Source organism: Lathyrus oleraceus, chromosome 1 (genome assembly GCF_024323335.1).
Source record: "Lathyrus oleraceus cultivar Zhongwan6 chromosome 1, CAAS_Psat_ZW6_1.0, whole genome shotgun sequence".
NCBI classification, from domain to species: domain Eukaryota; kingdom Viridiplantae; phylum Streptophyta; class Magnoliopsida; order Fabales; family Fabaceae; genus Lathyrus; species Lathyrus oleraceus.
The window spans coordinates 389,408,326-389,423,351 of NC_066579.1; the positions used below are offsets into that span (position 1 = coordinate 389,408,326).

Consider the following 15,026-nt stretch of genomic DNA (forward strand, 5'->3'; position numbering starts at 1 on the left):
GGTCGCCATTCACCAAAAGGATGAATATTGGACCAAACTTCAAGGATTGCCGACACCAAAAGGATGACGGTAAGATCACAAATGTCAAGGATTTACCATTACCAAAAGGATAGTGGTTATCGTAAGCAGGACGATGATCATTATTCATCAAGGGACTATCATCAAAAGGATGACATTATTGAAAAACCTGTCGGAAAATCAGACTGCCGACAAAAGTTCAAATAGAATCGACTTATTGGGGTAGTATTGGAACAATCAATGGGTAAGACTTTCTTGGGGGCATCAACAACAAAAGGTTGTAGAACAATACTCTGAAAGATGTAATTTCCATCAACAAAAGGTTAAAGGAAACAACTCATCGAGGAATGCTCAATGAGAAACAAGGTAGGGATTTAAAGAAACATTATTTTGACTTAACTGAGGATAACATCTTATCAACAAAAGGTTAAAAGATGTAACTCAATGGGGAACACCCAACAATACAAGGTAGGAACTCACTCAGAGAAAGTGACAATGATTCCACTGAGGGTTGGCCGGGATACCTACGACTAAACCTTGGATATTAATTTGTGCTATATGCGTAAATGTCATGTATGCGTTATGTATGAGGCGATGCATGCAGTGCATGTTTGAATGTAAATGATGATTGGTTTGTTTGGGATTGGCCCCCCTTTTTTCAAAGGCGATGCATTTTCTGGATACCAATGTTGGTTGTATTTGTTTTTGTGTGGGTGCCAGCAAAGTGGACTTTGGGTTTTTTGTAATTGTTGATATAGGCTGGAATATTTGTTGGTGAAGGATCTAACTTCCCGACACTCGGTAGTTGATGATGCGATGAACACACAACAGAAGTGGATACTCTCAGTGCCCCAAGTTTGATCTCTTGTTGATACGTTTGATCTCATGCTTAGGAACCCCCCCCCCCCCCCCCGCCCTCTTTGTAGGTCTTGATCTCTGGATCTAGGAAAAATCCTACAACTCTACATTGGTTAATCGCAATCTATTGGTTAACTGTCACAGTATTTGGTTCAAACATTATTCTATGGGTTCAAACAACACAATCTTGGTTCAAATAACACCTTGACAATAGCTTCACCATTTCATAAATCTTTTTCAATTCACTCACAAACTTTTTTTCAATTCAATTCAATCATAAACCTTTTCAAAATAACAATTTTATTTTCATAAAAGAACTGTTATAATTTACTTCTTAGCAGTCATACTAAAAGCTTATAGCATCCGACAAGGATCATAATCAACTAACGTCAACACACTTCTAGGATATGATTATAATTGTTCCCTAAAAACAACCAACAAATACGTAGTTTTCTACTACGAACTACAAAGCTCTGACTTTCTCATTGCACTATGAGAATACGTAGGCACGGGGATTTGAATCCTTGGCAATCACATTCATTAATAAACTTATTTTCCCCTTTCTTAAAATTAATCACAAGTAACCTTTAGATGATAATACTCATATGCACAAAGAATAATCAAATTGGTTCCCGTTGAGTACAACGGATGTGAGGGGTGCTAATACTTTCCCCTTGCATAACCGAATTTCATACACGCTTCTCTTCCTCTTGGGTTTTATTGATATTTCCCGTTTCTCTTATAATAAATAAAATTCAATGACGACTCTATTGTATTTCGAGTGTGCGATGTGCTCGGGTATTTTTTACGGCGTGCCACATACTGGTTATAATTTTCTTATTGAGCATTACTATTGATTGGTCAACTAAGATTCTTGTTTTTGTTTTGATTTCTTGGTCAAACAACATTATTACACTACTACAAAATGAATCTTTCATAATACTAAATTACAACGGTCTGACAGTTAACTATGGTAATACCTAATTTTTGGACGCGCTTTATTTTTTTATATTTGCGAAAAAAATATTGCATTACGATCAAACTAATTAATCGTGATTATACATTCATGGAGTGACAGGGTTCGAATCCCAGCTCCAATAATTTTTTACTTTTTCTTTACAATGAGTGTTGTCCTTATATGAAAGGAATTACATTTCATCACAGTTTATGAATACGACTGTGGTGAAATTGTTTACCCATATATAAGTGAATTAGCTCTCACTTCTTGACAATATCATCGTATCTCTCACAGGCCTAGGGCTGGAAATGAGTCGAGTCGAGTCGAACTCGCATTTGCTTGACTCGACTCATTAAAAATTAGTTCGGCTTAAATATTGATTCGAGTTCGACACGAACTCTTTTTAAACTCAAACTCGACTCTTTATTAGTTCACGAACAATTCAGTCCAACTCGTTAGGTTCATCTCGTTAGGTTCAGTTCACTTGTTTCACGAATTTAAAAGCTATTTTTTAAGTCTATTTTTTTTATATATTTGACATTTTAAATTAATGTTTTTTTCTAAAAGTTATTAGATTGAAATTTAACTTTATCTCAAAAATCTACTAATTCAAAAACTACACAATTTTCAAGAGATACATTTGAATGTATAATTTAAAAACTACTCAATTAGAGCTTAAATTTGTCTAAAAAACTCCACAACTTCATCTAAATATTTAGGAACCTACAAATTTAATAAAATAGTATACCAAAAATTACTAGGAATTGATACATTTTCATCACATAATGATTACACCACTTGCAACCTTCATTACACATATCATTTTAGCAAACATTTGGCCTCCAACAAGGATGACTCTAAATGCAATTGTCAGTTTTACTGTCATAGTTAGTATGAAAGGGACAATATAGGGTTAAGATTTGGAGTAAATCTTTAAAGCTACTCTTAAAGATAATATAATTCTTCTTATATATAATCGAGTTTACTCATGAACCTAACGAGTCGAACTATGTATAGTTCAAGTTCAGCTCATTTAGTTAACAAACTTAGTTTTTTGCTCATATCCATCTCATTTGGTTCATGAACTTAGTTCATTGATTTAACTGTCGAACTAAGTTCTGAATTATTTTCAAGTTATTCGGTTCATTGTCAGTCCTACTACAGGAAAACCCTAGCACACATTTTCTCTTTTCTTCTTCGTCATTAGATTTCCTATTCTACAGTATAGCCTCAATTTTATTCTTCATACATAAAGGTATTTTTCTTCTTCCTTATTCTCTCGTTGTCGTGTATATTGTTGTTATATTTCACATGATTTTCACATGATTTTCTTCTTGTTCGAGAGTTCATGGGTTTTTTGTTGTTGTATGTTGTTATATGTTATTGTTGTATGTTATTTTGAAAAAGGGTTTCTCTTCTTGTTTGGATTTCATATTCTTCTCTCGACATGAATAGTGGGAGAAAACTTGTCCACGAGATTGAAGCTACCAAGGGGGTTATTGATATATGTTGGAGTTATGGTTGAACAAATCCAAGGAAGCTGGAGTTGTTAGGGATTACATTAGTGTTGTTGAACTGTCTGGTGGTACAGGCTATAAGAAGATTCTTTTTAAGAACATTAACCCTGAAAATAGTTTTCTATATTCTCTCTTATTTGTGTATATTGTTATTATGTTGATGTTATTATTATGTATGTTAATAAATTTTTGTTGGATTATAATGTACTGCTAGTTTATGTTAACATGCTATTTTTTTAATGGTGTTTGTAGGATTACAATTGATTTGTGTTGCTATGAAGAAAAAATACAAGAGAGGATGAAGCTGAAGTGAAAGATGCAAACTTATGTGGTAGACTTAGAATTACATCCATTCAAATTTAACACAAGTTTGCAGCTTTCTCATCAGTTTCATCCTCCTTTCATTTTACAAGTTTGTCTTAATTTTCCAAGAACGGTTAGTTATCAAGTTCTCCCAATTTATGTTAATTAATTGACGTTTTCGTTGATAAATGTTATTAGTGAGTTTGTTATACCATATGTGATTGTTTGTTTCACTAACCCCTTATTGAACTTGTATTTATTTAAATAGATTTTTGAGATAATAATCAGAAATATTAAATTATCTTGAAAAACAACTTAAACGATCCAATGTTTTTCAAATTGCATGCATCTTGTAATTTATTATTTCATCTTTATCTCATAGAATTTGATTCAATGCCAAAAATTATTCAAAATAATGATGATAAATGGATGTCAATCTAAGTCGTTCACACAAAATTTGATGTTTCCAAAATATACTAGAAAAAAGAAGAGGAAATCAAACTTTGTGTGAAAGACTTAAAAAACATGAATTCATCATCATTACTTTGAAGAGTTTGGTATTGAATCAAATTATACGGGTTTAATGAGTAAATCATGAATTACAAGATGCATGCAATTTGAAAAACATTGGACCATTTAAATTGTTTTTCAAGAATAATTTAATTTTTCTGATTATTATCTTAAAAATTTATTTGAATGATTGTATATGGTTAATGAGAGGCAGGGAAAAATAAGCAATCTCATATTTTATAATAAAATCTTCCACATACCACCACGGTTGGAACAAATAACCGTGTGAAATGTTTATTTTACAACGGTTGTTTTCATTACCAGTTGTTATAAGTCGCGCGCAACCTTACTTATAATCATGGTCACTCGCCCGTTGTGAAAATCAGCCTACATATAATCATATGCTACCTAACAACGAACGTGAAACCGTCATTATATATATTTTGCAAATGTCATTGTATGTGTTTTCCATAATAGTGTTAAGGTTTAACTCAAACAAATTTCCTCTGTGGCACGTCACTATGTTTGGAGAGGGTGAATATGTACATGGTACTCTTAAGTGAGAGGTTCATAGTTGAAATCTTGTGAAGAACAAATTTGAATACTGTGAAAAATAATCATTTTTCATGCAAATGTTAACAAGTTAATATTAATTTTGTTAGTTTTTATTGTTTGTGATTGTAAATAGAAGACACTCTAATTCGAGAAAAAAACTTGAATATCAAATATTTTACATTGTAAAAAGCTATTGAATCTTTTAATGAAAATAACAAGTTAGAGCATGGAGGATTTAGAATGATTTATAAAGTATTTCTCTTATCCGAAGACATATATAACTCCACCATTTTACATGTCAATCTATTCTTAATAGTTTTGTTATTGCAGGGAGTTATACCTTATGGAAGAGAGATTGCTATCAAGAGGTTATGGGTCCATTTGTTTTGACTTTTTTTAAAAATAATTTTTATAGTGTTATATATTTTACTGTAAAAAAATTTACAAAAAAACTTTTCATAAAAGCTTCAAATGAAAATTTTGTTTGAATAGTTATTCTTAAAATGTTATTTTAGGTATTTCATCATTTTATCGAAACTTTTTTTGGATATCAAATTTTCAAAAAATCATTTAATTTTGAAACTATTTCAAATAGCTTTTCATAAAAATCATTTTTAAGATACAACTTTTTGAAAAAATTATGATTTTGACTATGTTTTGATCTTCAATAATGTATATTTACGTTATGGAATGAACAATTCAATCTTTTAATTTATAAAAAACAAATTTAGAAAAACTTATAATATTTTGAAAAACATTTTTGTAGAATCCATTTTCAAAAATACAAAGAAAAAATCCATTTTTTTAAAGCTAAAACAAACTGACCCTATATTTCAACAACAGACACATAGCAGCAGATTTCCACAACGAAGTCAACATAATTAGCGGCGTCGAACATGAGAATCTAGTTAGACTATTAGGATGCAGTTGTTCAGGACCTGAAAGCCTACTTGTTTATGAATATATGCACAATAGAAGTCTTAATCGTTTCATTTTTTTCTAATTTTCTGAACCTGTGTAGTAATTTGGACAATTAATTCATGTTTGTTTAAGCTATTTCATATAACTAGGGGTGTTCAAAACCAAACCAAACCAATAGAAAATCGCAAACCAAACCAAACCGAAACCGCAAAAAATCGCATTTGGTTTGGATTCGTTTGAGTCATTTTTTAATAAAACCGCACGGTTTAGTTTGGTTTGCGGTTTGTATTTTGCAAACCGAACTAAACCAAACCAAACTGCATTATATTACAACCCAAAGTTCACTTATCCCACATCCAACCCAAACCTCAAACCTAGTATGCCTTAACCTTACAATTACAAAGGATTTTCTCTTAATCACACTTAGGGTTTCAATTTCAACCTTCTTAAATCTCTCATAGTAGTATCACACATTCTTCTCATCTTCTTTTCCATATAGGTCTCGCCTATTCTACTCTAATAAGTCCTCTATTATGTTCTTTCTTTTTTATCTTTTATGTTACTATTTTCTCTTCCAATTATGTCTTTATTGCACTTTTCTTCTCAATCTCGCATCTCTTATGTTCTTTTTTTCATCTTCTCTAATCTCTCATCTCATATGTTTTTTTTATGTTTTATTATAATGTCTTTGATATTATTTTATGCTACTATTTATATTTGTCTTTTATTCCATTTTTGTCTAATCTGGTTTTTTGTATATTGAATGAAACGTTTTTGTCTAAATATGATGAATTTTGATGTTATTTAGTAATGTATGAATGACTAAACACAAAGTTATGTCGTTATTTATAAGAGTATATATGGATCAATAAAAATATTATAAAAACCGAACCAACCGAACCAACCCAAACCACATTGATTTGGTTTGGTTTGGTTTGGTTTTATTTCTAAAAGTCAACCGAACCAAACCAAACCGCATGTTTTTTTCTCTTACGGTTTGGGTGATTTTTATCGCAAAAACCGCCCAAACCGCACCGCGAACACCCCTACATATAACGCATTGCCTTGTTTAAGCTTATTTTTCCAAAGCAAGTAATTGTAGCTACAATAATGTGTGCGTTTTATTTGATATCCAACGTGAAAACAAACAGATACTTAGTTTATTTTTATGATAAGAGAAGATGATGAGTGAATGAATGACTTTGTTAATATATATCTAATTTGTAAAAAAAAATATTAATACAATGTGGCCTAGTGTTGCACTATATTTCCATGCAACCAAATAGACATCGGTTTGACTCTTACGGAACGGAAAGGACAAAATGATGTCGTTTGAAGACATAAGGGACTACATTGATCCTTTTAAATTTAAGGGACCAAAATGAAGAGATAACTATGTTATGTTATTATATCTATTATCGATGTTGTTGTATTAAATTTGTAATGAATTTTTGAGATATTTATTTTATTAAGTTGTGAACATATGATTATATGTGACATATTTATGAAATTTATTTTTATATTATTAGTTTGTTTAATAAACGGTTCAATCGTAGGTTTAACCGGTTGAAACAATTGAACCTTAAACTGTGAGTTTCACCGGTTCGATCTCCGGTCCAGTTTTTAAAACATTAGTAAAAAGGATATTTTGTCTTTAAGTTTTAACATTTCTAGTCTCTCTCTCATAATTTTGCACTTAAAATTAATGGTGTTTTCATTTTTTAAATGACAAGTTTCTTGTGAAACTTGAAAAATCATTGTATATAAACCTTTTATAAAAACGAATATCTCATTGATTTTCTATGAGAAAACGTGAAAGAATGACCAAAATTGTTTGAATTTAAAATAGAAAGACTAATTTCGTGAATCAGGTAAAATTGGGGGACCAAACGATAAGTGAACCCATTTTTTCAACACTTCCACTTCTTGGTCCAAATCATTAGACTTACCTTTAGGTTGAAAAATTACACTAATTTTAACCTTAAACTTACTTTTAGAGTAAATACATGCACTCATAAATCATTTTTTTAGAATGGGTTCCTTCTGCCGTGAGAAAGGGACTAGTCTTTGGCTCCTTGCACGTCTCTTTTTTGATAATGATGTGATGGAGACCCCTCGTACGATGATCCTTGGGAGGTGTATAGCTAGCACCTCCGCCACCAAAACCATAAGGAAGAAATTGTTGATCACATGGACAACGGTGTTATGGTGATTTGGAGGCTCTTCAATGTTCTAAGGCAGCATCACTAAGAGTTGCATGAAGCATGGCTTCAAGTTTATCACGATGAACTACCTTCCATTGAGTGTGACCTTGCGATAGAGGTATTTGTTGATTTTATTATACTCATAAGAACTTATCGGTATCAAGGTGTCATTTATCTTGTTGCACCAAATTGTAAATGCTCGTGATGATTTCGGCTTAGCAACTTAATGGTGGTACAATCAACTAACTTCATGGTGGTTTGATCAACTAACAAAAATGGTTGTAACTATGCAACATAAAGGATATGATGAACTCAGTAGAAAATTTCATGAAAAACAAGAAGTGTTTCCATAGATGATGTCACTATTCCCAAGATCTCTAATGTGGTGGTGTTGGTCTCGAGTACAATGGAGCAGGGGTATGTCTACTCGATTAGGACTCCAATTCCTTTATTAGTAAGGTCAAAAAGGTGAAACTTTGGCAGAGTAAATAAAATTGTATCTATTATGGCGCGAAAAAAAAAGTTTATATATAATGACAGTTAAAAAAAATACAAAAATCAATTTGCAAGAAAAAATAAAATAAAATTATTTGTTATCTTTATTTTTCAATCTTTACCTTTTTATTACATATTTATCTATCTTAATTATAAATAAAAAAAATTTAAAAAAATACTTGTTATTCTTTTTATTTTAAAATTAAAATATTTAATAATAGTTTTTGGAGTCGGATATTAAATTGGAGAGATGCTTGATATAAAATTTTATGAGAAAGTGGAGTGAGACTTATTAAGATGCAATCACAAATTTAAGTGATTTGGGCACTCACACACAAATGAAAAAAAAAGTAATTTAATATTTTTATATTTTAATTTTATTTATATCATGTGTGTGCCTATACAATGTTTATTTGGGGTTGTGCTCAAGTAAGTAATTCCCGAGAAAGTAATGTAATGTGCCCCAAACGGATATGTTACCCATTGTTTTAGATAATTTTTCCTGTCATTCCTTAAATTTAAACAGACACCCCCTCTAATTTTTAATATTATCTATATTATTTTTGACAAAATTTTAGCTAAAAAATAAGCATGAAAAAATCGGTAGAACAAATGAAAATTCTAGTACAAATCAAAAAAATTGTAGTGTATAAATCAAAAAGTCTGGTATATATTTATACTGATTTAAAAAAAACGGTGTATGGAAAAACTTACTAGTTTTTTAAAAAACACCACGTAGTACTGGATTTTTCAGCAATATCTTGAAAAATATGATAGTGTTAAATCACCGTTTTTTTAAAAACCTCATACATTTACCGTATTTTTAGAGGAACTGCAACAATCCGGTAATGTCGTTTCAACGGTTGAGATTTTGCCGAAAGTTTTGTTCAACTGTGATTGCACCGACAATTCTATATGGTCCAGAATGAATTCAAATTTGTATAAAAATAGGGACCATGTGTTATTAAAAAGAACATCTTAAAATGCCTCACTATTAGTTTATGGCATGTGTGTACTTCATGTAAGAACAAGTTTGATTCTACATCTACAAATCTTTATGCTTTGATGATAACAAAGTGTGGAAGAACAATTTTGTACACTAATTATTTGTTAAGTGTGCAGATACTCAAAGATCATGTTGTAATCTAAATGAAAAGAGCAATTGTTAGGTAAAGCGGATTTTGATCTAGGAACATCAATTGCTTGTCTGGAGACAACTCTGATAGTTGAAGACTCTAAAAGAAGTCAACTATGATTGTTAACTCCGAAGGCAACAAAGGCGAATAAAAAGCAATTTTCAAATCAAAGCAAAAGTTTGAAGCAGTGTCTGAATGACATCAAATTATAAAATCCAAACTCTAAAGATAGTTATGCCATTGAAGAAATCAATTTGTATGCAGACAAAGTCTGAAGAAAGAAGAAAGTTGATTGAAGAAAGGAAAAACACACGATAAACAAAGGAAGAATACAAAGATGTGTTTTCAGCAAGTCAAACTTCAATATTATCAAGTCACCATTTCTGAAAAGGAAACCATTTAGACAAGCTATGATAAAGCTCTGAATACATGTTTGGACAAGTCTTAGAACCCAGTACTCAAAGGACTTTGAATTCTCTTAATGTTCTGAAAACTGATTCTAATATTTACTCCAGCTTCAGACCACTTTCATAAGAAGCCTCTAACTAGAAGATTTAAATTAAAGGTCTATACTGTTTGATGTGACAAAAGTTCAAAAAGAAAATATACTTTTGAAGTAAATAAGACTTCTCACATCTCATCATCAAACAACTCTCTGCTACAAGCACTGCTCATCTACTGCACATGAAGCGACCTTCATACAAATGATACTTCAAAGGTCAACTCTTATTCTACCCTCCAACGAATCTATACAGCCCTTATATATTCTGAAGAATATAGGTGGTGAAAGACATCGCTGCTGAAGATAGCCGAAGAGAGAGTGAGCTTAAAAGAGAAAATAAAGAAAGGAAGAAAGAGCGAGTGAAAGAAATCATGGATGTGGATGTGTGTGGATCTTAGAACTTCATTATATATATTTTAAGTGTAAACATTTGAACTTTATCTTGTGTAATATGCTCATCTAAGAAACATATTTGTAAACACAACTGCATTAACCCAAACTGGTTATGTTCCTCAAGCGACCATGTTAGTCAGGCTCTTGAGAAGTCAGTGACGGGTAGTCATTGAGGGAGAAATCTTCTTAAGTGACCAGGTAGGTCAGGTCTTAAGGAGTCAATGATCGTCGGAGTTTCTCAAGCGACCGGGTAGGTCGGGCTCTTGAGGTAATCATCAACAGGTTGTCATTGCTTTGTAATCGTGATTTGATTATTGGATTAAGTCTTTGTCTAAGGCAAATCACTTAATGGGTGGACTGGAGGTAGCCTAGTTAATGGTGAACCAGGATAAAATGCTTATGTCTTTTATCATTGTTCTTATTATTCATGATGTTACTTGTGTTTGTTTTGGGAAACGAAAAGTTATCAAATTGGAAACTCAATTCAAACCCCCTCATTTCTTGTGTTTCATGCACTTTCACTTCAACGGAGTGAAACCACCAGTTGATTTTGGACTCTCGAATGACACCACATGTCTAGCCCTTTAGAAATCCAAATTGAATAATATGTTGTTTGACATCGAGAACAGAAAGGTGAGTAAAGTAGAGTTTCGTGCACCATGGTTGACCCTCTACATCCTCAACAACCGCGACAACTCCCTCATCATCAAGCTCGAGTCCATCCATTAAATCTAGATCCTTTATGTCGGATACTGTGGGTTATGTGAAACTGCTTGGTTGTCGTCCGCCTCTTGTGAGAACCAGTCGGGGTACTCTTCCTGCCCAGATATGCGAGTCCTCGACGTTATCTCCCCTAACACGAGCCCTTGTTGCCGCAACGACAGCTTTATCACGCTGCTTAGAAGTAACCGAGTCATTTGATCTTGTAGTCTTCATTGCAAATACAAAAAAAAACGATGCAATTTGAACTACCAATTTTCTTTAAATTCAGAAATTTTCATGGTTTTCTCTGATCTTTTGAAATTTCCAATTAACCTAAGCAACATTTTTCACTACCATTTTCAAAATCACCAATATAACTGCTTTCATTTTTACCATTTTTTCATAAATTTGGTATCAATGCATGCATTTTCGATTTTTCAAAATATTTGGTTGAAAATATCCATTTTTACCAATTATTTTAAAATATCCAATAAAAAATAAAAAATATGTATTTTTACACGACTTTTCAAATTTTTCAGTAAAAAAATTACACTAATTTTAACCCTAACTTACTTTTAGAGTAAACAAATGCATACATAAATAACTTTATTTCAAACTTTAAAAATATAGATCAATACGCAAAATCAATTTTATTCGGAATTGTGTTATCAAATGCTTATCAAAACAAACATGCAATAATAAATCTTATTTGTCTTAAGTATTCAACCCCAATAAGCACAAACACACAATTAAGTCTTATTATTAGCCATATCATACTTGGCTTCAAAATAAACTATAGCTTATTAAACTTAAAGTACATCATAATAATATAATGTAATTATGCAAAGCTATCTCATAAGATCTCTTCAAGCATAGGCTTCTGGGTTTGCAACAAGATATGCATCAACTACCTTGAGAACAACCGATGCTTCCTCCCTAACAGCCTTCAAATCCTCTTCTTTGATCTCAACTCCTTTTTTGGGATGATACTTGCTAACATTCTTGATCTTGCAACCACCCTCTTTACTTGGTTCAATCTTCACCTCATGTGAAACCAACTCAACAGTTTCCGGCTTACCGTCGCCGTCGATCACTGAATAATTATATATCAAATTCTCTTTGTCTATTGCATCAATTCTATGCTTCACATGTTTGATGTTAGTACCTGCAATGAAGGTAGAAAAACAAGTAGTTCAATGGTGTGGGTTAAAAGTAATGTAATCAGTATAATCTAGTGAAAATTTTGGAACAAACCTTCAACAACGGTTATTTCTTGAATGCTTCCGGGGCCTCCAATGCCCTCAACAAGTTGAATATTCTTAATCGTCGGCATAAGCTTGGGAAGGAGGGTTGATGCATCAAGGATCAAACCCTTGAACAACCTCCCGGCCTCAACCGTGCTAGTGAACTCCTCCGTAAATGTGACTGCATCCATGTTCCTTAGTTAGAATTACAAGATGTAAGGCATGAAACTTGAAGTGGGGAGATATGGAATATATAGTTGAAAATGCAGTTAGATGAGTGTGAGATGAGAGAGATGCTGGTTGTTGGATTTAACTATTTATAGACGAAGAACTAACATATCTAGATTTTTTATATTTGTAATTGACAATATTTGTTTTTTATCAGTATCCGGTTAGTTGTACCAACTAATTCGATTGGACCATTAATTCTAACATAAAATGATTTCAATTTCTTTCTGATTATAGTTGTGGGAGATCGAACTGTTATTCTTCCTACTAAATTCAACGTCAATCATTATTGAATCACTTAATGATTAGTTGTAATTGACAATATTTCTTCAACTAACTTTTTGCCTAAAAATTATGAAAATGTATGCCTCTATACAAGGTACCGTCCTTGCATTGTATGCCTTATTAACAAAAGTCTTTATCAAGAAACATAACAATGCAACCTCTTAGTAAGTGATCACATAAATAGTAGGCTAATTAGTTGGAAAGTGATTAAGCATCCACCGTTTTCTTTTTTGAGGTTTGTAGTTAGTTAAAATTGGAATTGTTGTGTCCTTTTGCCTTAAATTTATCTTACCATATTGTTGAAGAGTAGGGACATTTCACCGGATAATAAATCTATGAGAGAAGTGATTGAAAACACAAGACTATGAGTAGATTTTATAAATGAAAAACAACAAACAATAAATTTAAAATAAATAATAAAATTAAATGGAGTGCTATTTAAAAGAAACAAAATAAAATATGAGGCAAAAAAATAAACATACTAAAAAATAAAATGAGATAAAATTAGAAAAAGAACACAATAATATATTATAGTTCACCTAAAATACAATGGAGCTTACATCCAAATTTCAAAGAAAACATGTTGAGATTTCACTATAACCAAAATTTTAACATATAATTAACTAAAAACCTTTACGATCAAAAATTCCACAAAGAAAATAAACTATGAGATATCATATCTCTTAAATTATTATGGGATCAACGGATCACACTAAGAAAATAAAAAATATTTCAAAATGTTACACAAGGTATGGGCAAAATAAATTAAAGTTAAAAAAGTTAAAATGAAACTATATAGTAAAAAAAAATCGATAAAATAATATGATCAAGTGCAAAAATAATTGAAACAAAAATTTTTGTGAGAGAAAACGAATTAGACATCAAATTTTAGTTAAATATGTAATTCACAACATTTTAAAAGCTCTTATCTATAAATTATATGATTGAATTGTTACCGGGCCTCTAATTAATTATGATGGAGTCAAAATGGATTATCATAATGGTAATGGTTCCTTCATGCATGGAAGCTTCTTTTTTAGGATGATTAGGCTTTGGTTGTTGTCTGTCTAAAGATCAATCCCTTCTGGATTGTTTGTCGATTTTATGAGGGATGATATCTATACACATTCTGATATCCAAGTCAGTAATTATCAGATATGAGAGGAATAAAGTTTCTTGATATTCGTTTAAATAGGCAAGTTTTCTTATTCACCAAATTCTCCATCGAATACTCTAAAAGCAACGGTAATTTGTTCTCTCATTCATCATCAGACTACTTCTCCTTTGCTACTTGTGTAACTTCACTTTCATCTCCTTTTTTCCTTAGATATGTTTTTGTTCACAGAACGAGCCTTGGCAGCCTTTTCTTTCTTTCTTATTAAGTCTTTAATAAAATCCTTCATATACACATATTCAAGTATATTATGGTCATTAAGTCTTTAATAAAATCCTTCATATACACATATTCAAGTATATTATGGTCATTACATATGTGAATATGATATTATTTATACTTATACAATCAAAGAGGTTCTCGGATAGACTTTGTTGCTTTTATATGCTCTTCTTTAAAACCTGCATTGATGCCATAATTATAAAAAATACATTTTATCTTGGATGTAAATGAGATTTTATCTCAATTACAAAAGCGAGGTAATAAAGAGCGATTTGAAACAAAAAAAAATTGCACTTGTAATTCATCTCAGAAATTTGTTTCACGCTTCCAATATTTTTCATGGCAATTCATTATCAATGTTTGAGTTTCTTGTGGATTGATGTGTTAGAAATATCTTGAGCATTGTTATTGTATAAATGTAGCGCATAGATTCGTTCTAGGTTAACTGAGTAATTATACCCCTCGATTCTTTTATAAAACTGAGGAAAAAGTTATTTCTTTTTTAATTAAAAAATAAAATAAAATAGGGACTTTCCCCTTGGTTTTATAGAGGAACTGAGGTGATATATTACTTGCAAAAAAAATGGTCAATGGTAAAAAATTGAAAGTAACATGTATGGTTTGCTTTTTCAATTTTTTATCATTCACCACTTTCTTTGTGTGATGCAATATTCAAAACAATTTTTTCTAGATCTTGTACTGTGAAAAAACAACATTCCTTTCAATTTACAGTATGTTTAGGAATAAATTTTTTAATATTGTCAGCCGAGAAAAATAATAAATTATGGAGTGTTTTATTTA

At 31.3% G+C, this 15,026-nt stretch overlaps 1 protein-coding gene across 1 annotated transcript; it reads right to left on the reverse strand.

The window, feature by feature from the left end:
* Nucleotides 1-11,705: 11,705 nt before the first annotated feature.
* Nucleotides 11,706-12,650, reverse strand: LOC127073563 (major allergen Pru ar 1). Its single transcript, XM_051014741.1, has 2 exons — nucleotides 12,327-12,650; nucleotides 11,706-12,237 (listed from the first exon to the last, which is right to left on the reverse strand). The coding sequence occupies exons 1-2, from the start codon at nucleotides 12,505-12,507 to the stop codon at nucleotides 11,939-11,941; spliced, it is 480 nt and encodes a 159-aa protein (XP_050870698.1). The 5' UTR covers nucleotides 12,508-12,650; the 3' UTR covers nucleotides 11,706-11,938.
* Between the last annotated feature and the right edge of the window lie 2,376 nt (nucleotides 12,651-15,026).